Source organism: Eucalyptus grandis, chromosome 11, assembly GCF_016545825.1.
Source record: "Eucalyptus grandis isolate ANBG69807.140 chromosome 11, ASM1654582v1, whole genome shotgun sequence".
Taxonomy (NCBI): Eukaryota; Viridiplantae; Streptophyta; class Magnoliopsida; order Myrtales; family Myrtaceae; genus Eucalyptus; species Eucalyptus grandis.
Genome location: NC_052622.1, coordinates 31,518,012 through 31,542,312, shown reverse-complemented (window position 1 = coordinate 31,542,312; position 24,301 = coordinate 31,518,012). Strand labels below are relative to the sequence as shown.

Here is a 24,301-nt window from a genome sequence, read left to right as displayed (position 1 = left end):
AGGATGTGCCCAGCCACCACCTTGCCTCTTTTCACTTTTCTTTTTAAAGAATTATTTTAGTTTTTTAAAAAGTCTTTTACTATGAAAGAAGTAATAAAAATGCTATATATGATAAATGAATAAATTTAAAAATACCATTTCAGCATTTTTTTAACAATGTTTTTTTCCTCTAAGTTTTATGTATTATTGTAACAAATTAAAATAATAAATGATATTAACAAATGTTGAATTGATATTTTTAGTGTAAATTAATTCCAGGCTCTTTTTATTATTATTATTTATTTATGTATTTATATATAAAAACGTGTCGAACGTGTTAAATTCTCTATTTTTAAAAAATGATGTGTTGGCATGTTGTGTGCCGTGTTGTGTTGCGTGTCGCGTGTACGTGCCTGGTGGTCTTCATAGCATATCTGCATTCCAGAGCCTATTAATGGAAGTTTTCGACACCGATACTGTACTATCGTGGATCACCTAACAAAATCCAAGGTGCAAATAACAGATTGTAACACCAAGTGAAGCAAATTGCAATGTGAGTAACAAACAGTTGAGGTTGATTTTGTAGCCCAGAAGATTAGAGCATGTCACTACAAACCACAGTGTAAATTTCTTTTGCGGAAGATCTATCACGCGGGCGGGCAACGCTGAGATATACTATAGTTTGTTAATAGTTCCAACTTTCCATAATAGAGCCAAAAAATAAAACTAAAAATAAAATTAAAGTCTAGTTCAAGAGGAGCCATGCGCGATGGTTCCGGCCCACGGTTAATGGCGTGGTCGTGCGAACTGTGGGAAGTAGGGCGACGGCATCGTAAGCGCCGCGGAAACGACAGAAGCACGACAGGAACATTTCATTATGATTGTACTTGGATTTGTTCTCTCGTGTGTTGTTAACACCGGGAGATCCAAATGAGAAATCGCATAGCATAAACCCCAAATGATCCCTCGGATCCTTCCTCGGTCTGAATGACTTTCGTCCTCACTCCTCTTTCGTCCCCATTCCCTCCTCTCTTTTCTTATTTGGCATGCCATCCTCTTATTTCACGGCCGGCATCACCTTACTGTGCGCAACACTCTCTCGCTCTTTCGCTCTCTCGTTCACCTTCTGTTGCTTCATGTTGCTCATTTGGACGACGATCTCGTAGCCTTACAAGTCGGCAGTGAGTTGTCTTCTTCACGCGCTCTCCTGCATGTTGTTTAACTATGGTGCTGGCTTGGTTCCTGGATTAACGTTGTTGTCTTGGATGTGAATATATGTAATCAGAGAAATGTCTTGGAAAAACAAGCGTATTGCCACATCCGGTTTAGAGGAAAGGATCGGTTCAGTAGAGTTTCGTTTGTGATTCTTGATTGTGCGACTCTTTGCTGTTGCTATTTCAAGAAAAAAAAAAAGAAGTTTCCTGGGAAAGTTAGCATCGTGAATGTGGTTGGTTTAATTTACTGTCTCTTTTGCGTAGATATTTGGTTCAATGTCTCAATTGATTGTGGCTTTGATGAAGTTGCAGTTTAGGATTTTTTCTACTGTCACCTGATTTGGTTGGGTTTTCATACGGCTACAGGAACCAAGAAGGTTGTCGAAATTACTAGCTGCATACCAGGCACTCACATCTGCTTGATCCCACTGGGAGCATTTCAATGGGAGGTGAAAGGGTGACCGAATCATGGTTGGGCAATTTCTGGCGGAGCTCGCGGTACAAGGCGCAAGAGCATGAGAAAGCCACGATTGGGATTTTGTCTTTCGAGGTCGTGAGCCTAATGTCCAAAATGGTTAAGTTATGGCATTGCTTGAGCGATGTCGAGATTCTGCGGTTGAGAGAAGAGATGGCAAGATCCGTGGGCATCAGGAAGCTTGTGAGTGAAGATGATAGGTACATCATGAGTCTCGTGCTGGACGAGATCATCGACAATTTCGTGTACGTGGCCAGGGCGGTGGTCAGGCTTGCGAGGAGGTGTGCCGATCCTGTGTACCACCAAATTAGAAGCTTCTTCGATGACCCAATGAACAACTACATCAAATGGTTTGGTTGGGAGTACAAATGGAAGAAAATGGACAGAAGAGTGAAGAAAATGGAAAGGTTTATTGACGTCACGTTGCAGTTGACCCAAGAGCAGGAGGTGCTGGCGGAGCTTCAACAGACAGTTAGGAGGATGAAGGCGAATCCCATGTCGCACCACGTCAAACTGTATGAGTTTCAGCAGAAGGCGATGTGGCAGATTCAGGTGGTGCGTAATCTCCGTGAGTTGTCTCCTTGTAACAGAACTTATGACTATACCGTTCGGCTCCTCGCCAGATCGCTTTTCACGATTCTTGAGAAAATGATACATGCTTTTGGGGGTGACCAAGATAAGTTTGAATTAGAGGAAATCCATCCCACTTGTTTTTCCAAGGGCCACTCCCTCTCTGCTCTAATGCAATCTTCGGTCCATCCATCTGCTTACAGCCTCGATCCGTTCTATTTGTCACTGCGTCCTGACAAGGATATAGCAAACAAAAAGGCGCACCAAATTCATCATCAGCAGTCCTCTTTGCTGAGGGAAAGGCACGGATCGATGAAACAGTCGCATTACGTTGGACCTTTCAAGGGGTGCATTAATGTGGAAACCGATTCTCCCCTTATCGACAGTTACTGCAGAACAGAGATGGTTGAATCGACCAGAGCGACAAGTGTGTTTGGAAATGATGTCAGAACAATGGACTACAAAGATATGAAGAGGTTGCTCGTGAGCAACAGAATTTACTCTAAGCTCGCATCTTTCTATGCAAAGTGCGGGTGCTTAATCACCCCTCCTCATACTCTTGGCCATGCTGCCTTAGCTGTGCACTATGCTAATGTGATTGTTCTAATCGAGGAGCTAGCATCTTCGCCTCACTCAATCACCCTCGACATGAGAGAGGACCTCTATCATATGTTGCCTGCTTCCATTCGAACTGCTCTGAGGGCCAGGCTAAGGTTGCATTCCATGAGTTTGGCGTTGATGGTGCATGATGGTGCGATCGTGGAGAAATGGAGGATGACAGTGGCGCAAATGCTGGAATGGCTAGCTCCGCTCGCTCACAACACGATAAAATGGCAATCTGAGCGGAGCTTCGAGAAGCAAAATCGCAATTCTGGGGCAAATGTGCTTCTGGTACAGACGTTGTACGTCGCAGACCAACCGAAAACTGAGGAAGCGATTGTCGAACTTCTGGTGGGTCTAAACCATATATGCAGGATTGGCAGAGTGAAAGCGAGAGCTGAGAGGTTTTTTCCGGAGACTAAGTGCGGCACTTAGACTTGCAAGACATTAGTCTTACTTCGGGTCAAATGTTGACTTTTTAAAATATAAAACCTATTTCTATTCTGAGTGACGGTAGATAACATGAGTCATACAACTGAAATGCGCCATTTTCTTCATCTTGCAGTCTGGTAAATTTGGCACTTAGAGAGGTGCCCGCTAAGCTGACAATTTTTACGCAAATAATTGACTGGGTCCATTTCTTCTTTGTTGATTTCTGCCGTCTTTAGCTTCTAGTCTACTGAACTCGAGACAATAATAGGTTGTGAAAGTTCTCTGAACTCATGAAACGGAGCTTATTTGTGCAACTACATATTATCATGATCTGAAATTTGATTCTATTCACGAAAGATTAACATCTTACCCAATGAAAATGTCAAAACAAAAGAGCAACCTTACATGACCAATCTCGCTGGTTTTAGATACATCATATTACATCTTGTCATTTACTCATTTTCTAGCCTAGGAAATAACTAGAAAGTAAAAACCATGGAGGATACGCATTTGAGCAAGCAAAGAAAGGCTCCGACCAATATGTCAGACAAGCACAAATTCCGAGCTGAACCCAGTCTCACATTGCTCTTCTTTTGGGCACCACCAGCAAGGGGACATACTTTCTCATGGTCATCCCCACCCTGTCTCTCATGTCAATCGTCTTTGCATCAATGCGGCTATCGAACTCCCAATTGAACTCATGAAGCAGCGAGCTCAAAGCCAGATGAAGCACGCGATGTGCCAAGGGCATGCCGGCACACATCCTTCGACCTGCTCCAAACGGAATGAACTCATAGTGTTGACCCTTATAATCCAACTTCGATCCAATGAACCTCTCAGGCTTAAATGCCATAGGGTCTTCCCAGACATCTGGGTCTCTACCGATCGCCCAACTGTTCACAAAGACCTGTGTGTTTTTGGGTATGTCATAACCCATGAAAATGGTGTTGGCCATGGCCTTCCGGGGCACGAGGAATGGGAGTGGCGGGTGGAGCCTGAGGGTCTCCTTCACAACTGCTTGCAGGTAGGAGAGCTGGTCTATATCGGTTTCCTGGACCTTTCGGTTGGACCCAACAACCCGGGACAGCTCTGCTTGGACCTTGGCCATGGAGTTCGGGTCCCGTAGGAGTTCTGTCAGCGCCCATTCGACAGTGCTGCTCGATGTTTCTGCACCAGCCAAGAACATTTCCTGTGATGTCAAGAGGAGAGTATGTGAGAGCAAGCATGGCAAAATTTCACGAAATGGAGCCATATCCGTAAATTTTTCTAGGCCAAGGCAATGGAACCATAGCCATACCATTTTTTAAATACGTAGCAACTGTGGGTAGTTATACCAAGTAGGCTACTAATTTACCACAATACTTTACCAAACAATCACAAACTTATTTTTACATGTCTAATGTTGTCCTTGTTGACATACTCAGAAAGTTGCGTGTTTCTCACAATGGTTCTAATGAATTCTTGACACGTATTTCACAATGCTAAGAACCTTAACCATAAAGTCAAAAATTAATGGAAGGATGCCAATCTTGTTTCAAAGTAAAGTTTTAAATAGAAAAATGACTCAGAATTGAGTAAGATTATGTGTTATACATTAAGGAGATAACTGAATAATCAAGTGATATTTGAGAAGAAACAGAATCAAGATAAGAACCTGTATTCAAGAGATATCTGTATCCTGTAAATGCTTGAACAATCAGCTGCAGTACATCAATTGAATATTTCCTTCAACCTCTCTTCTCATTCAATCTTACAAGGTTCTGGTATATGAAGATGAACAAAGATACAGAGAGAACAGAGAGAACTACGAGAAGAACAAAAGGTATTTCAAAGAACAGAGTGATTCAAGTATTCAGCTGAATGAATCATACTTCTACAACAGTTTTCTTCAATTCCTTTTATACAGAAGAGCAAACCAGAACTAACAACTTTAGTAACAGAATGATTAAACGTGACACACGTGCAGCTCCATTTGATCAGCTTGTATATTCAGATTCTTCACAAGGATTGCCAACTCAGCTTTTCTACGGATCACCAGGTCAGCTTCTGTTTCTTTAATTTCTTTATAGTTGGCCAGCTCATCTTTTATCCAAGTTTGCTCTACTCCTCTTTGCTTCTATCACCTTCTGCTCTACTCTTCTTTGTTCTGTATCTTTAACATCCCCCTCAAATTGGGAAGGGGAAGAGTACAAATTCCCAATTTGACTCGTAGATGAGAATGTGCTATTCTTGACAAAGGTTTCGTAAAAATATCAGCAAGTTGGTAATTACCGGGAATATACTTTACATGTAATGAACCGAAGATACCTTTTCTCGAACAAAGTGGAAATCTACTTCAATATGTTTTGTTCGAGCATGTAGGATAGGATTAATAGTAAGTGAGATAGCTGATTTATTGTCACAAGATAGATGAATTGGAGGAGTAAGAGAACAACCGATGTCTCGTAAGACAAAGCTGATCCAAGTGAGATCAGCGTGGTTGAAGCAAGTGCTCGATACTCAGCCTCTGTAGATGACCTACTAACTGTTGGTTGTTTCTTTGCTGCCCAGGAGATTAGATTGGAGCCAAGGTATGTGCAAAATCCGGTTGTTGATCTTCTGGTTTCAGTACATCCAGCCCAGTCTGCATCTGAGAATCCATAGAGATGCATTGTACTTTGTGAATGAATGAATAAGCCAAAGCGGATTGTACCTTTAACATATCTCGATACTCTTTCATTCTATGGAGATCCGTAATGGTAGGTTTCTGCAGTTTCGGCAAAGTAGATTAGTGGCATAGGCAATGTCCGGGCTGAGTTAATGTGAGGTATTGGAGGCCACCAACAATGCTTCTATATTCAGCAGGATTGGACAAGACCATAGAGTCATTGATCAAAATAGTTGGTCTTAATGAAAGGGGAGTTGAAATTGGTTTAGACTCGAGCATATGGGCTCGGGTGAGAAGATCTATAGCATATTTGGCTTGGCAAAGGAACAAATGGTCAGGGGTACGCTTAACTTCAATGCCAAGAAAATAGTGTAGTGAACCAAGATCCTTCATTTGAAACTGAAGACTGAGAGCACTAATGAGACCAGAGAGAACTTGAGATGAACTTCCAGTTAAAATGATATCATCAACATATAGTAGTAAGAGGATTGTGTCTTTACCAGCATGTAGGATGAACAAGGAAGGATCAGTTGAGCTACAAAAGAACCCATATTCTAGTAAGAAACTGCTGAACTTGTCAAACCAAGCTCGAGGGGCTTGTCGAAGTCCATAGAGGGATTTTCTAAGAAGACAAACATGATGAGGTCTCTGTGAGTCTTTAAAACCTGGTGGTTGTTCCATATACACTGTTTCACTCAAGTTACCATGTAAGAAGGCATTTTTAACATCTAACTGATGAATTGGCCATTGTTTTACCATTGCTACTGAGAGAATTATTCGGATTGTAGCATGCTTTACTACAGGACTGTAGGTTTCTGTGAAATCAAGACCTTCTTCTTGATGAAAACCTTTGGCTACAAGTCGAGCTTTCAGTCTATCTAAACTGCCATCTGGTGCAAGTTTAGTTTTAAACACCCATTTGCAGCCAATAACATTCATTTGATCATTTCTAGGAACTAATTCCCAGGTTTTGTTATGATACAAAGCATCCATTTCTTCATGCATTGCTTGACACCATCCTGTGTGTGCTAATGCAGATTTTACTGACTTTGGTTCAATTGGAACCCGATATTCAACCAGACAGGCGTATTTGGGATTTGCTTTAATAATCCCAGATCTTAGTCTAGTCTGCATAGGATGAGTAGATAATGTACCTTGTGTGACTTCTGATATAGTACTAATTTGTGGTTGTTCTGTGGTGGCAGGAGATGTCAAGTCAGATATCTGATTGATAGACACTTGTTGATCAATATTTGGAGATATCTGAGGTGTTTCAACATTATTGAATGTATTATCAGGAGTGATCTGAAGCTCATCATCAGGTACTATGCTCATTTGTGGCATAGCTGTATGATTTACAGCACTATTCTCTCTGTTCTGTATTTCTGGAGGAATCTGACTTGTTCTAGTACTCTGTAAAGATTCACTTGATTTCTTGGCTTGTGGCTGAATCTGATTGGTAGTATTGGATGTAGTAGATGCTGAACTTCTTATCCAATGCTTGTACAATTCAGATCCTTGTTGAAACTCAGAAGTAGTTTTTCGAGTAAAGGGAAATTCTTTTTCATCAAAGACTACATGTCTACTAATGTAGACACGACCGTTAGTAGGCAAAAGACACATGTAGCCTTTATGTTTCTCGCTCTATCCAAGAAATATACACATGATAGACCTTGGATCAAATTTATGCTTTGTATAGGATCTGAGGCAAGGATAACAAGCTGACCCAAACACTCGTAGGTGAGCATAGTTTGGTCTCTGTTTGTACAGCTTATAGTGAGGTGAGTTCATACTCGCCTTTGTTGTGGGGAGCAAATTGATCACATAGACTGCTGTCATGAAGGCATCTACCCAGTATTTTAATGGTACTCTTGCATGATATAGCATTGCTAGGCCCAATTCAACCACATGTCGATGCTTCCTCTCGGAGACTCCATTTTGCTCCGGTGTATAAGGACAAGAAATGTTATGCTTAATCCCACACTGTTGTAGATGATTCTGAAATTTGATGTTTGTGAATTCTCCTCCTCCATCACTTTGAAACACTTTGATCTTGTGATCGAGTTGATTCTCTACTAGTCTTTGAAACAAAACAAACACATCATATACTTCTGACTTCTGTTTCATTGGATATATCCAGCTATATCGAGAGAAATCATCCACAAATATGACATAGTAATGAAACTTCTGAACAGATGAAATTGGTGATGGTCCCCATACATCACAATGTATCTTTTCTAGAGGAACATTAGAGATATGTTCTGAGATAGGAAAGGGCAAAGCTGAGCTCTTAGTAGTTTGACAGCTGCTACACATACTTGGAGCATTCGACTTATATTGAATTAGATGTTGACTCTGCAGAATTTTTACAGTTTTTAAGTTGGCATGAGCAAGTCTTTGATGCCAGACATCTTCTCCTACTTCATGTTGAGCCTGTGTGAAGAAAGCTTCTGTTCCTCTAGATTCCACTTGATACAGCCCCTTGATTTTCCTTCCTAGCTTCACTGTTGTATGCTTGTAATTGTCCTTCATGTATACCCCATGTTTGTCAAATATAAAAGAACAGGGATAGTCATCTGTTAGTTTCGATACAGACATAAGATTCTTCTTGATTGCTGGAACTATTAAAATATCATTCAGTGGTAATATACTAGTTGCGGTATTTAAGGTTCCATTACCAATACATGAAATCGACAAATAGGACCCATCTCCTATCATAACAGTATCTTTACCACTATATGCAGCATAGTTTTGAATCATACCAGGTTCTGCTGTAATGTGAGCTGTAGCCCCTGTGTCTGGATACCATTCAGAGCCATATGGTTCTTCAATATGCATAGCTGCTAGGGCAGTTGGTATTTCATCTGCTTGATATGAATTATCAAAGCGATACCAACATCTAAGTGTTGTATGACCCGACCTCTACAGATTTGACATTCCGTAGGACCATTATACATTGGCTTTGTATCCCGTACGAGTTTATCACCATTTGACCCTTGAGATGGATAGGATCTAACTCCTTGATATCTCTGAGAAGAGTTTGTGTATGGTCTAAACCCTTGTCCATGGTTAGACCAATTACCCTTATTGTCCTGATATTGCTTTGTCAAGTTCAGAGTATTCTGTTGATTCCTTCCTGTTACAGTGAAATTATTTCCACGACCTCTTCTATTAATGAATTGTCCTCTGCCAGAGTTGTATCCCCTTTGTATACTTCCTCCTTGACTACTAGAATTAGACCTTGCACTGTTTCAGACTTCCTTTGTCCATAATATGCCAGTTAGTATTGTACTCGGTTCATAGAATATGTTTGCAATCTAGTTTCAAATCTCTCGAGTTGGGAGATAACCTCATCATACTGGGCTGGGGTTTGAGACAAGACATAGTTGTTCTAAAGGTTTCATATTCAGAACCTAACCCTTCAAGTATGCCAAACATCCTGGTTATATCATCAACATGCTTTCCAATTGCATTCAACTGATCACAGATAGTTTTAAATTCTCGAAGATATTCACATAATGGTCTATCTCTCTTTCTACAAGCCTGTAACTTTCCTCTTAACTCAAATTCTTTTGCTACAGACTTCTGAGTAAACCGGTTTATAAGAGTCTGCCATACCTCGAATGAAGTTTCTAAGCCAATTATCAAGCTTAAAATATTCTCTGATACTGCACCGCTTATCCATGATGAGATTAGTTGATCGGTTTTTGTCCAATCTAGGTGATCAGGATTCATCACTTCCCCATTCTCAGTTTGCATCATTTGAGCAGGTGGTAATGTTTCACCATTAATAAAGCCAATCAAATCTTGACTTTTCATAAATCTGCTAAATTGCGCTTGCCACAACAGAAAATTCTCTTCATTCAACTTGATTGCCACAAAGTTTGCTATATTCACATGGATAGGAAAAGGATACTTCTGCACTCTCGTTGCCATACTATTTCTTTTTAGGAAACTTTGAAGATGTGAGGAACAATCAAGTAAACTTCGAAAATCAGCTTACTCAGAAATCAACAAGATCTTCGTGATGTCTTGCTCAGGAGATCTTTCACACAGACTTTCGTAACACATATTAGACCTAGAACTTACAGAAACCGGCTCGATACCATGAGAAGAAACAGAATCAAGATAAGAACCTGTATTCAAGAGATATCTGTATCCTGTAAATGCTTGAACAATCAGCTGCAGTACATCAATTGAATATTTCCTTCAACCTCTCTTCTCATTCAATCTTACAAGGTTCTGGTATATGAAGATGAACAAAGATACAGAGAGAACAGAGAGAGAACTACGAGAAGAACAAAAGGTATTTCAAAGAACAGAGTGATTCAAGTATTCAGCTGAATGAATCATACTTCTACAACAGTTTTCTTCAATTCCTTTTATACAGAAGAGCAAACCAGAACTAACAACTTTAGTAACAGAATGATTAAACGTGACACACGTGCAGCTCCATTTGATCAGCTTGTATATTCAGATTCTTCACAAGGATTGCCAACTCAGCTTTTCTACGGATCACCAGGTCAGCTTCTGTTTCTTTAATTTCTTTATAGTTGGCCAGCTCATCTTTTATCCAAGTTTGCTCTACTCCTCTTTGCTTCTATCAGCTTCTGTTCTACTCTTCTTTGTTCTGTATCTTTAACAATATTCACCTGCGATCTATCCACTACTCATATGATTGGACACAGGAATCCTTACAGAACTAGCAATTCAAAGTTTGTGGTCGTACCAGTATGAATGTTTTGATTTGCTTCTCAGAAAGCTTGGCCGGCTCGTCCTTACCGTTTCCTTCGAACTCAAGCAACACATCAAGAAAATCCTCCGATCATCGTTTCCAATTTTCTTCTCCTCAATCCTCTCCCTCACGAAATCGGAAGCGATCCTCATGGCCTTCCCCATATCCCGATCCATCTTTCTCCTCAGCCCTTGTGGGCCCAACCACCGCAGCCACGGGAATAGGTCCGCAATGGTCACATGGCCTGACCACTCCATCAATCCGCTCATTGCCTCGAAGAACTCAGATCCAACCTTTGAGTCCGGATCAAGCAAGTCTCGGGACAGCATGAGATTCCCCAGCAAATTGAATGCCATGAGGAACACGAAGCGTGCCAGGTGAACACCTTCTCCGAGTCGGACCTTATCTGTGGATGCCGCCTCCCGATCCATGTCAACATGTCGTCGACACTTTCTCTGGATTGGAGCTGTTTCATTGAGCCGCCTGGCAACTAGCATGTCCGCCGTCAGCAGCCGTCTTGACACCCGCCAATATGTGCCGTATGGGGCTAGGGCAATGGATCCTTTGCAGTACTCCTGAGATTGCATGAGATCGGTGATGGTTCGCTCCACAAAATTGAGGTCATGGTTCTTGAAGAACTCGGCTGCAACCCTGCTTGAGAGAATCACCATGGTGTCTATCGAGCCTAGCCTAAGCCAAATCACCGGGCCATACTTTTCACGGAGGCCAGCTAGCGTTCGATGAGGCATCTTCCCAAGATTGAACAGGTTGCCGAATATCGGCCATCTGGCGGGTCCCGGAGGAAGCCGGTGTGACCTGGACCTTTTATGGCAAAAGGAAACAACTAAAGTAGTGGACACAAAGAGGATGCAGATCAGTACTAAAACTGAATTATTAGGTTCAGTCATGATTTCGATCGGTACAAGGAGTTCTCCGACGAGCTTGTCACCGGTGAACCTGACCTATATAAGTAGCAAAGTCAACTGGGAGTCGGAACTTCCCATACGCGTGAATTGGATGTCCATTATTATTATTCATTTTAGTATTGTTATACGTGACTAAAGATGTCAGATTCTAGTTAACATATCCCTATAAGTGAGGAATACAATACAATTAAAAGTTTAAAACCAATGAAATTGTCCCCTACAGCTGTACTTTGGACTTGCTGAAACATATAAAAATACGTTAGTTCGAGACACGATCCGGATGATCTAGCCATTGATTGGGAAGGTAAGAGGGTGTCAGACTCTTGGGATGCTCAATTTTGTTGTGCCTGTCGTGGTCTGCGCTTTGCATTAGGAGATGAGAGGCGAAATTTAGACTCAAAATCTGCACGCACCTGACATACGTGTTGAACGAGTGGAAAAGGAAGCGGGCGTGTACTGGAAGCAACATTATCGTAGGGCGCGGCATTGAAACTGAGTTAAGTTATTTGGGCTCCACGAGGATAAAAATCATTTGATTTCTGGTCAAGCTTGAGCTTGAGTTACTCAAATTACAGGATAAAAACACTACAAGTGCCATAACTTGGCACAAATAGACATTAAGTGTCATAACTTTCGAAAGTACACTTAAGTGCCACATTTAAATAAAAATGGGACACTTGAGTGCCACCTCCAACGAAGCCAACCAGAAATCATACGTGGCAATTAAATATTAATATTTATTGCTGAGGTGGCTCGCCGAAGTGCTGAGTCAGCTCTAATTCACCCCAAACAACGCCGTTTCGAGTGTTGGCCAAAATTGAGCCCTTAAATCAGCCAAAACGACGTCATCTTGGCATAATTTAAATTTTAATATTAATTAAATTAAATTTACAACAAAATAATAATATATTTTATATTTATTATTATTATTATTATTATTTTAAAAAATGGAGGAGGAAGGCAGCCGTCGACGAGGGCCGAGCCCTCTTGCCACCGCCTCCCCGCCATCACCGGAAGGTGGGGGAAGGTTAGCCGAGGCCGCCGAGCCCAGCCGAGGGCCAGCGGCCCCCGATCGACGACCCCCGCCCGCCGCCGACGCCTCCCTCTTCCTCCTTCTCCCCGCGGCTGAATCTAGGCGAGGGTTGGCGGCCTCACTGGCCGGGCCAAGGGCCACCGCCCGCCGGGGGTCGCCTCAACGGGCGGTGGCCTTTGGCTCGATCGGGTAAGGGCTACTAACCTCGCTGAATTTGGGCGAGGGCTCACGAGCCCTCACCACCTGGTCGGCCGGGTCGCCAGCCCGGCCAAGGCTCTGGTGACCCCAGCCGACCCTCCCCTCCGTCGCCAGCCTTCCCGGCGACGACGGGGAGGGCCCTCACCGCCTTACCCCCTCTTTTTTAAAAAAAAAAAAAAATTAAAATTATTATTTTTAAATATTTTAACTAAATGTAATTTAAAATTTAATTTAGTTAATTTTAATATAATTTTTTAACCACGTCAGCCTAAAACGACATTGTTTTTGCATTATTTGACCACGTCGGCGTGCAAAACGGCATCGTTTTGCACTCGCTTCACCGAAAAAAATGTCACGTATGCAATTTGGCTGGATTTTGGCTAGATTGGCACTCAAGTGATGCACTTTGCTCTGATTTTAGCACTTAAGTGTACATTTCGAAAGTTGTGGCACTTAAGTGTCCATTTTTGCCAAGTTATAGTACTCCAGGGGTCTGCACCTCCTCAAACTACCTTGTCGCGCCAAGTTTGAGCTCGCCAATTTCTAGTTCCATAGGCTCGAGTGGAATTGACCTTTCCTATTCTTTGAATATAAATTTAATAAATAGATATAAATATCTTGAAATTTACATAATGTACCCACATTATTCGAGCTTTTTTAAGTTTGAACTCAAATTCGAGCTCAAGTTCCTTTACAAAACAATTGTTGTCCAGTCTAATCAAATACCTCGATTTTCCATTTCTAGTTGAGTTTCTAACCGTTTCACTTGAATTGGATTCAATGACAAAAAACATGTCATCAAAAGTCATTCTTCAGTTTTTATAAGATGAGATGGGTTCAGTGATGATTCTAAACGAGAGATATCATAGGTAGACAGAAGAATCAGCAAGTTTACTTAAAAAATAGCCATACTTACAAAAACTTTGCTGGAATTTAATTGACAACAAAGCCTGAAAATGTGAAGATGCAACATTGGAATTTAATCGTCGACGAGGTACCTACGATTTAAAGCAAAGATACATGTAGAAATATAATTGATGTCGAAATTTAATCAACGACACGAATCTGAAGCCTAAATATTTTGTGTAGAAATGTAAAGATAATTGGAAGGTAACATATTGTTTGTTTGTGCACCGAGCACGGAGGGGGGTGGTCTCTAGTAGTTGAGCACAGTGTAATATAGTGCCTGTGACATAACCGCTCAAAGGCGGTTTCCTTGCAGTTTTAGTCATGCGTCCATATCTTCATGGATCTTGATCCTTTGTTCCGACGACGACCACAATATTGTATTAAGGTAGTTTCTCCTTAAAAATTGCGCCTCGATCCTTCACCCTTGCTTTAACTTAACCTTTTTTTCCATGATCTGCTAAACTTTAACTTTGCCTCTTCCACCAACGATTTCAATTTGGAATATCATAACTGTTTTTTTTTTTTTTTTTTGGCACTTCTCACATCCATGTGCAGTCTCAATCGGTGATTCTCTTTCATTGGTATCTTTGCCAACCAACTCCATTATGACGTTGATCATTATCAACTGTATGCTGTCTTATATCGACAGTTGATTAATGGTCATAGATGTATGTTAATATCAATAACATTTTTTATGGTCGTTGATGATGGCTCATGCATTTAATAATTTGTATTCGAGTCGCATGCCTATCCATATTAATGACCTGGTTATATTTGGTGCAAATGTATGTCTCCTTTTTAAAAGAATTAAAAGTAATTTTGGTTTCTTTTAAAATATCTAAAACATGAGGGCCTTTGTTTCACGGACAATACTAATGCGTATTGTACCTCTGAAGCTTTGTACTCTGTGCGCAGTCTGCTGCCTCATAGCTTCCGGACACGTTACCTCAATCGACACGATTCATGAATTATATCTTTATGTTTGTGGCCCGTTTTTGGAAAGTCTAAATTTTGCCAAGATTTGCTTTTTATCTCGCTTCCTTCTTCGTATTCAACTTTAAACCCTAATCCTCTTCCACTCAAAATACTTGACCTCAAAGTTTTACTTGTCATCAACCCTGCCGTTTCTATGGCCCCCGAAGGCCAAAGCGTCCAGATACTCCTTTGTGGATTATATTTCTAAGTTAGACAAGTAAAAGGAAATAGATCTTGTGGAAAGGAGTTTCTGGAGGAAAGGAGGAAAAGAGGAAAAGAGGATTTGAGCACCGGCGAGACCGATCGTCACTTAAACCAGGGATCTTTTATTTGGATTCCTGATCCAATCCCTTTACTTTTATTTTTTATTTGAATTTCTCATTCCTTCCATTTTTCATTCTTGTTTGTTTGTTTGGCTTTTTTTTTTTCTTATAACCTACCGCCTGCCTTGTACAATCATCCGATGACGTATCATTTGACTGCTTTTAAGTTTCCATTGGTTATAATCCCGAACAAACAATAGAAGTAAAATAGAAAAGGAGTTAAGTCCTCTTTTAATGATTTGAATTTTGTGGAAAAAAAAGAAATAAATATGATCAAAAGCCGGGCCTCGCCAAAGCCAACTCTCGCTCAGGCGCGGCTCAGTGAGGTTGACCCTTGCCAATTGCCAGCAAGAGTGATCCTCACCCAAGCGAGGCCAATCCTTGCTAGCTATTGACAAAAATAAAAGGGAAAGAAAAACAAAGGAAAAAAATTCAAAAAAATTGTAAAAAAAATCAATGTCAACATTAGTTATGCCACCTAGAACTGCCAATATTTATGTTAGTAATTTCCAGCCTAAATTAGCCGGATGGATTGAATTGATATTAATGTGAAAATGTTTATGATTAAATTGACCAAATTAGAAGATTTATGATTGAATCAATACAATGCAATAGATTTAGAGTTTTTTTTTATACTTTTCCCATGGATAGGAATCGTGTCTTCTCTTAACAATCTCATAGATGGAGCTTGGCAACAAGGAGGTTGTACATGAATGGAACCCTACCCCAGATGACCTGCGCCGAGCTTCTAGACCCTCTTCCTGTTAGGAGATTTTGGACTTCTGGGCTTAGTCACGCATCAAACGTTTATAGCAAAAGAAAGACCAAAGATAATAAACTGACGTTTTTTACAAAATTTTTAATTTTTTTCTCGCGAACGACATGCCATTTCTAGTTTCCTTAGAAAGCCGCCAATCCAACTGATGTCCATAGGTTTCTTCTCGTATTATTCACGGTGGAAAAAATGGGAAATCTGTGGTCACCCGTTTCCTCTCAGAGTCAGTGGACGCACCTTGTTCATGTGAAGCTAATGCCTACTTTTAGATAGTAAAAATGAAGTAATAATCTTTCCGAGGTACTCATAATGAAGAGGTTGCACTGAAGGATAGAAACTAAACAATCTACTCGTGAGATACCTGAGATTGATTCATTGATTTTTGCCGAGTTCAAGTAAGAAGTTGTTAATTGAGAAATAATAGCTTTACTAATTAGGGCACACAAATTCCATTTATTAATTGACTTAGCCCCATGAAGAACTCCCCTCCTGCAAGTATTGACGTCAGTTCCGGACGTTCCAAACTTCCAATATCGATTTTGGCTGCTCAAAAGGCAAGAGCCGCCCTGCAGATTCATTTTTGATGAGCTATTATGTCGAAAACATTATCCTCGTGTTATGTGAGTATGATTGCTTTCTATCATACTCGTTTCGCCGAACATAATGATCTCAAAACTGTGAAGGATCCCAGAACAATTGCCCATACAAGACTTTGTAACGTGATACGTGAGATGGTATTTTAAACAGGTTCAAACAATTTGACTAAGAAACAAGTGATTTACATTAAATTTGGATAGATACTTGCTTACACGAAAGGAGGAAAATTAACTATTATTCTACTCTTACAAAAAAAAAACATTTAGACTATGCATCTTCCAAGTTTTATAACTAAGTAATCGACATCTTACTGCCAAACACAGAAGCCAGAAAAGGTGAACACACGACAGTAGCTCGATCGGAAACTTGCAACCTCCCGAATGCGATCTAAAAGTTCCTGCCATCGAGATCACGGAGTTGTTCTAAGGTGACTCCAAAGAACGGCAAAACCGGTGGTGCTTGAACTCGAAGCTCTTGCAAAACTTGTGTCATGGTCGGTCGACGTTGAGGATTGGTCCGCAAGCAAGCGAGTGCTAGTGCTGCAATAGAGATTACGTTTTGCACATGCTGATTTGTTGGAGGCAAGAGGCGTTGGTCCAGCACATCCTTCAATGGGGTTTGCGACTCGGATTGAGTGGATGAAAATACCAACGAGACATAATCTCCTGGATGCTTTCCCATGATTATCTCCAGTACTATAACTCCAAAGCTATATACATCACATTTTTTGGTCGGAATGTTGGTATAAGCTAGCTCTGCGATTGAAGAATTCAAAGTCCGTTGATAATCTTACTGGGTTGTAATTAAAGACTCAGACATTTGCTTTCACATAATTAAGGAATTTCCAATGACAGCACGAGTTGGGACAGTAAATTAATATGCCTCTACAAAGAACATCACCTGGAGCGATGTATCCAATGGTGCCGGCAGTTGCAGTCCAGTTGGTGGAATCTGGCCTCAATAATCTTGCGGTGCCAAAGTCTGAAACATGAGCCTCGAAATCAGCATCCAACAAGATGTTGTTGCTGGTCAAGTCCCGATGGATCAATGGAGGAAAACAGTTGTGATGCATATACGACAACGCATCCGCAATTGCTCGAACCATGTTTATCCTTTTGTCCCAGCCAAGCTTTGATGCTCTATCATCATCATTCAAAATTGTTCTCAAGCTCCCTCTTTCGATGTACTCGTATACCAGAAAACGATGGTGTGCATGAGAGCAGAACCCATAAAATTTCACGATGTTGCGGTGGCGAATAGTTTGTAAGGCTTCAATTTCCCTTTCAAAAGGAATGATGTTGACGGTCTCATCTTCCTGGGACGATGTAATTTTTTTGACTGCAACAGTTTGACCTGCGGGTAGATCAGCTTTGTAAACAACGCCATACGCCCCTTCTCCCAAATAATACTTGGAGTCAAATCCTTCTGTCGCCTCCATGATTCGCTCATAGAAAATTTTGCCATCAAAACTCAGAATGTGCATGAAATCTAAATCATTAGTCTCTGTCAATACATTCCTCTCTCTCTTGATAATCTTTCTCCGATGGCAATTAAAGATTATGAGGACGATCAAGAAGGAAGAGAGAACGAGGAATCCCAAGAATGAGAGAACGGGGATAATAAAAATTCTAGCCCCACCGTGTTGATTGTGTTTCTTGTTCATGGTAGAAATATTGCATTTCTGTAATCCAGCCTTGTTCCCACACAACCCCTTGTTATGCTGAACTGCCTCAAATGGAGCCTCCTTAAAAGCTTTGACATTTGGGAGAGGACCTTCCAAGTCATTGTAGGACACATCAACGGAAATTAATGCCCATAAGTCAGCAAAACTATATGGGATGGAACCAGAGAGACCATTGTGGGAGATGTTTAGGGTTTCTAGGACTCTCAATTTTCCTAGATTTGGTGGTATTCTTCCCATCAATAGATTTTGACTCAAATCAAGAACCCTTAGGAATCGCGCATTGCCTATCTCGAAAGGAATGCTTCTCTCAATTTTATTTTGGCTCAAGTTCAAGCTCAGCAAGTTGGTGCATAGGCTGAGCTGCGGTGGAATGGCTCCGCTCAAATTGTTTGATCCTAGGTTGAGATATTCTAGTCGAGATAAAAATCCAATTTGATGAGGAATATCACCTGTGATCCCATTGTTGTTAAGGATAAGATCTAATAGTAGTTGCAAGCTTCCCAACTCCCTTGGAATCTTTCCACTTAAATTATTTGCAGAAAGGTCAAGAAACTGTAATTGAGCCATCCTTCCGAATATCGAGGGTATCTCACCGGAAATTTTATTGTTCGATATCCTTAAGCTCGTCAAATTGTGGCAATGCCCCCATTTCCATGAAAGTTCACCATGCAAATAATTGTAGCTCAAGTCCATAAAATTCAGTTGCGGATATACTCCAAAAGCTTCTGTTACATTTCCAGTAAGTTTATTTCCTTCAAGCCTCACTCTATATAATGAAGTACAATTCCTCAAGCTTTTAGGGATATGACCTGTGAAATGATTATTATGCACAGTGACATTTTGCAATAATCCCCCCAGGCATATATTTTCCGGCAGCTGCCCTTCGAGTTCATTATTGAAGAGATCCAAAACACTCAAATGAATGATCTTGTTAATTTCGGGAGGCAAGATACCAAGAAAGTTGTTATCTCTAAGGCGTAACATAGTTAAATTGACCATGCTTCCAATTGATGCAGGGATTGAACCACTCAAAGTATTATCAGCAAAATCTAATTCAATAAGATTGGTTAGCCTCCCAATCGCTGAAGGTATGGATCCCGAAAGTTGGTTTTGGTAAAGATAGAGGACATTTAGACTGCTTAGGTTTCCTAGTGAAGCAGGGATACGCCCGACCAACTTATTATCAGAAAATGCTAAGTCAATAAGATCGGTTAGCCTCTCAATCTCTGCAGGTATGGATCCCGAAAGTTGGTTTTTGTAAAGATAGAGGACATGTAGACTGCTTAGATTTCCTAGTGAAGCAGGGATACGCCCGACCAACTTATTATCAGAAAAATCTAGGTCAATAAGATCGGTTAGCCTCCCAATCTCTGCAGGTATGGATCCCGAAAGTTGGTTCGTCAATAAGTAAAGAAACTTCAATCTTCTTAGGTCACCTATCTCTCTTGGAATGGGACCAGAAAGGTCATTCTTTGCTAGGCTCAAATTTCTTAAGTTGCCTAATTTTCCAAGAGAAGGAGGAATGGACCCTGAAAATTGGTTTCCGAAAAGATAGAGAACATTTAGACTACTTAGGTTTCCTAGTGAAGCAGGGATACGCCCGACCAACTTATTATCAGAAAATTCTAGGTCAATAAGATCGGTTAGCCTCCCAATCTCTGCAGGTATGGATCCCGAAAGTTGGTTTTTGTAAAGATAGAGGACATTTAGATTGCTTAGGTTTCCTAGTGAAGCAGGGATACACCCGACCAACTTATTATCATAAAAATGTAATTCAATAAGATCGGTTAGACTCCCAATCTCTGCAGGTATGGATCCCGAAAGTTGGTTACTGTAAAGATAGAGAGCATTTAGACCGCTTAGGTTTCCTAGCGAAGCGGGGATACTCCCAACCAACTTATTATTAGAAAATGCTAATTCAATAAGATCGGTTAGCCTCCCAATCTCTACAGGTATGGATCCCGAAAGTTGATTCCTCCATAAGTTAAGAAACTTCAATCTTCTTAGGTCACCTATCTCTCTTGGAATGGGACCAGAAAGGTCATTCTTTCTATGCTCAAATTTCTTAAGTTGCCTAATTTTCCAAGAGATGGAGGAATGGACCCTGAAAATTGGTTTCCCCAAAGATAGAGAACATTTAGACTACTTAGGTTTCCTAGTGAAGCAGGGATACGCCCGACCAACTTATTATCATAAAAATGTAATTCAATAAGATCGGTTAGACTCCCAATCTCTGCAGGTATGGATCCCGAAAGTTGGTTCCTCCATAAGTAAAGAAACTTCAATCTTCTTAGGTCACCTATCTCTCTTGGAATGGGACCAGAAAGGTCATTTTGTGATATGCCCAATTTTGTTAAGTTGCCTAATTTTCCAAGTGAAGCAGGGATAGGACCTCTTAAGTTGATTGTTTTTGTCAAAATAAACTTGAGATTGAAAGAGAATCTAACAATCCAATCTCCCAAGGAATGTGTCCACTCAATCTATTGTCATGAAAATAAAGATACTTGAGTTTGGAAAGGTTACCAATACTTGAGGTCATAGCACCGTAGATCGAGTTGCTGGAAAAGTCAAGACTGACCACCTTGGTTAAGTGCGAGAAGTCGAGACTATTTAAAGTTCCTCTCAGGCCGAGATTAGAAAGATTAAGATGGGCAATGAATCCGTAGTCATCGCAAGTGACACCCATGAAGTGGCAAGAGTTGTTACCATGCCATGAAGACAAGAGAGATTGGTTGTGGTCTTTGAGACTAGATTTCCATTTCAGGAGAGTCCCTGCTTCATCCGTATGGTTGGTCATACTGGAAGCGAAAGAAATGGAGGAAGCAAAAACGACTATGCCATGAAATGGAGTTGAAACAAAGAAGGTGATGTTTACGAAGAGGAGCGGGTAGAATAAGAAGAAGACCCCTAAAGAAGACGGCTTCCACAGAAATAAGGACGAGGCCATGATTTTGGGGTGGTTTTGACGATGTGAGATTGTCCAGGTTCGCATGTTCTCAACAACAAGATTGATAAGATATTTATAGATGGCTAATCATTATTAGACGGGGCCTCAATCATGGACAATGCATATATCGCTGTCGTTTTGAAACAGTTAAACATGGAGTGCTTGTCATGTATGTCCAGAATTCATCTAAACCACACAGCCTCTACCCTTTTTAAACGCAACCTGCTCTTATGGGTTGCGCGATCCACCATTTCGTATGTAAATTTTTGTTTCCCTCATGAAAATCCTTTCTAAAAAATTTATTGACAAAATCTTTGATTTAAATTTTCATCTAAGCATGACAATTTGTAATTCCGAAATTATCTCTCGTCTCATTCTTCTGTCAACATTCACGTTACCATGAAATCGTTGGAGCATAGAAAATGATCATGTTATCAAGAAAAGACTTGTGTTATGCATTATTATTAGCTGACAAACTATTTGTTGGAAGGATGTTATCATGGTGGGGACCAAGAAGCTAATAAGTCTCGTTCTCTCGTTTCTTATCTTTTCATGTCAGCATTTTGTACGGAGATTAACATGTTAGCAATAGTATTCCTTTTATCTCATTTTGCTCGGAAGACCGGCATTATCTCCACAAGACTTTGAATAGTCTACACTGAACACATCGACAGACTAGGACCCGCAAACCTTAACTTACAAATGGAACATTAATCGCCTTTGGACTCATCCGCTTTGGTTGTTTGTGGATGGTTGACGACTAAGTAAAGGCACGGGGTTGATCTCGGGTTCTGCAAACGAAATCTAGAATAAGTCGCTCGCTCAATTTCGAGGTTGTTGAAGTTGATGGCAAGAAAATCATGCGAGCAATTGGATTTAAAATACATGAATATAGGTTGACTAAGAAACATAAAATGCTGGTGGACGAAGTGCGTAAATATAAATACAATATGACCCGGTCGTTTAATATTGTTTATTTGCCAAATATTAGTTCAATATGTTATTGATCATGTAATATTACTATAAATATGATTTTAATATTATTCATTTGTCAAATATGAAGCCAAAATGAGATCGATCTTTCAAATAGATTACTCTAAAATGTGAGTCAACAATGAGATAGATAGTCCTGACGGATTTTTTCATTGATTTTCTAATATATTTATTTGTCAAATATGAGACCAATTGGAGATTGATCTTCTAATATAATTATTTATCAGACATGATTTTAATATTCTTTAATTGTCAAATAAGAGCCCATATGAGATTGATCTTTTAATATATAATTTGTTAAATATGAGCCGATCACAAGATAGGTATCCTTATACTGTTAAATTCTTTCAAAACCTCGTCTTGAACAAGTTTATATAAAGATACCTCACCAAATAAATAAAAAAGTTTATATAAAGATAGAAATTGCTGATATTTCGAGATAAAATCTATCTATCTATATATATATATATCTATATATATAATATTTTTAAAGCATTTATTACCAAAAATATGCATAGCTTTCTTAGAGAATTATGAATAAAAAATAATGAAAGTATACCAAAAATAGATTTTTTAATCAAAATTTGCATAAGACTAGAGATGTAGAGTTAGAGATATGTTAGGATTAAAGATCTGCTAAAGTGATAATCAAAAACAAATTACCAAGAGTTTCGTGCGTAAGCATGCTATGTGGCTCAACTTCTCGGGACTTTTACGCACTTTTTACTACATTGATGCTCCGTTTGTACAAGAATAAATTTTACTAGGATTTTATTTGAAGAATGTTTGCACGGCATTTGTTAAGTAACAAAATAACAAAATATCGCAAATTATAATGCAGCTCGTGACATACACAATTAATATTATGAAAATCGAATCTTTCTGCATTAAGCATGTTTAACAAGTTTCTCTAACACTTGTTAGCAAGATTCATTTTATTTTCACATCATCTTTTTAAGTAGGGAACGCAGTAAGATTTTCTCTAGTGAATCTGTCGTCCATGTTGCTTGCAAAAAGTTACTCCACTTATAGGCTTCAGGCGCCATCAAATGAAGGGGCAAATTGGGCCTTGTCGCGAAGATTTTTTTATTTTTTTTATTTCGCATTGACAATATATTGCGAGATAAAAATTTTCCCTTTTTATTTTTGTATTTTAGCACACATTCAAAAATACAGGGATGATGATTAAACAGTACAAAATAATGAATCTCAATCATATTTGTTATCTTGCTCTTCTGACCGAGAGGGCATTTTATGGGATCTTGATCATTTTTCAATATCCATGCTCCACCTACTTTTCCAAGTCTTCATTAAAATTGACCTAGTTAGTCAAGTAAATTTGTGGAAAAAAAGATCAACTTTATAGATGGCTAATCATTATTAGATGGAGCCTCAGTCACAAACAATGCACATATTGCTGTTGTTTTGGAACAGTTAAATATGGAGTGCTTGTCGTTTGTCCAGAATTCATCTTAACCACACAGCCTCTATCCTCTTTTACCGCAACCCGCTTTAATGGGTTGTGCGGTCCATCATTTCGTATGTAAAGTTTTGTTTCCCTCAAGAAAATCCTTTCTAAAAGACATATTGACAAAATCTTTAATTTAAATTTTCACCTAAGCTTGACAATTTGTGTTAGTGTTTGTAATTCACATCAATTTCTATTAGCATAAGACATCATAAATCTTTCTCTGTGTAATTCAGAAATTATCTCTTGTCTTGTTTTTCTGTCAATTTGCATTACCATTAAATCGTCGGAGTATAGAAAATGATCATGTTATCGAGAAAAGACATGTGCTATGCATTATTATTAGCTGACATACTATTCGTGGGAAGGACATGGCTGGGACCAGGAAGCTAATGAGTCTCGTTCTCTCGTCTCTTATCTTTTCATGTCAGCATTTTGTACAAAGGTTATCATGTTAGCAATATTATTACTTTTATAACACTCCGCAAGAGTTTGAATAGTCTATACTGAACACATCAACAGACTAGGACCTGCAAAGCTTCACGTACAAATGGAACATTAATCGACTTTGGACTCATCCGCTTTGATTCTTCTCAGACAATTGACGACCGAGTCAAGGCAAGGGATTGAGCTTGGGTTCTGCAAATGAAATCTAGAATGAGCCACTCGCTCAATTTTGAAGGTTCTTGGAGTTGACGGCAAGAAAAATCATGCGAGCAATGGGATTTAAAATACATGAATCTAGATTGATTAAGAAACAAGAAATGCTGCAGGCCGAAGTGCGTAAATATAAATACAATATGTAAAGGCCCGGGTCGTTT

At 39.9% G+C, this 24,301-nt stretch overlaps 3 protein-coding genes across 3 annotated transcripts; 1 reads left to right on the top strand and 2 right to left on the bottom strand.

The window, feature by feature from the left end:
• The first annotated feature begins 1,635 nt into the window (after nucleotides 1–1,635).
• On the top strand, nucleotides 1,636–3,273 carry LOC104427681 (protein PSK SIMULATOR 2). The gene has a single exon (XM_010040738.2). The coding sequence runs from the start codon at nucleotides 1,636–1,638 to the stop codon at nucleotides 3,271–3,273; it is 1,638 nt and encodes a 545-aa protein (XP_010039040.2).
• A 324-nt stretch (nucleotides 3,274–3,597) lies between these two features.
• On the bottom strand, nucleotides 3,598–11,724 carry LOC104427683 (cytochrome P450 76A1). The gene is given in 3 exon segments (XM_039304476.1): nucleotides 3,598–4,459; nucleotides 10,647–10,742; nucleotides 10,745–11,724. Coding segments are annotated over 3 exon segments (1,524 nt in total). The 5' UTR covers nucleotides 11,561–11,724; the 3' UTR covers nucleotides 3,598–3,847.
• A 4,801-nt stretch (nucleotides 11,725–16,525) lies between these two features.
• Nucleotides 16,526–20,210, bottom strand: LOC104420332 (MDIS1-interacting receptor like kinase 2). The gene is made up of 3 exons (XM_039304273.1): nucleotides 19,822–20,210; nucleotides 17,289–19,677; nucleotides 16,526–17,143 (listed from the first exon to the last, which is right to left on the bottom strand). Exons 2-3 carry the CDS (start codon nucleotides 19,069–19,071, stop codon nucleotides 16,776–16,778), a joined length of 2,151 nt encoding a protein of 716 aa, XP_039160207.1. The 5' UTR covers nucleotides 19,072–19,677; nucleotides 19,822–20,210; the 3' UTR covers nucleotides 16,526–16,775.
• Between the last annotated feature and the right edge of the window lie 4,091 nt (nucleotides 20,211–24,301).

Excerpts from the sequence above, each read along its gene's own strand:
- LOC104420332 (XM_039304273.1), bottom strand. The coding sequence starts at position 19,071 with ATGGTCAATTTAACTATGTTACGCCTTAGAGATAACAACTTTCTTGGT. Across the intron at positions 17,144-17,288 it reads CATTGGATACATCGCTCCAG|AGCTAGCTTATACCAACATT; the intron begins GTGATGTTCTTT and ends CTTCAATCGCAG.
- LOC104427681 (XM_010040738.2), top strand. The coding sequence starts at position 1,636 with ATGGGAGGTGAAAGGGTGACCGAATCATGGTTGGGCAATTTCTGGCGG.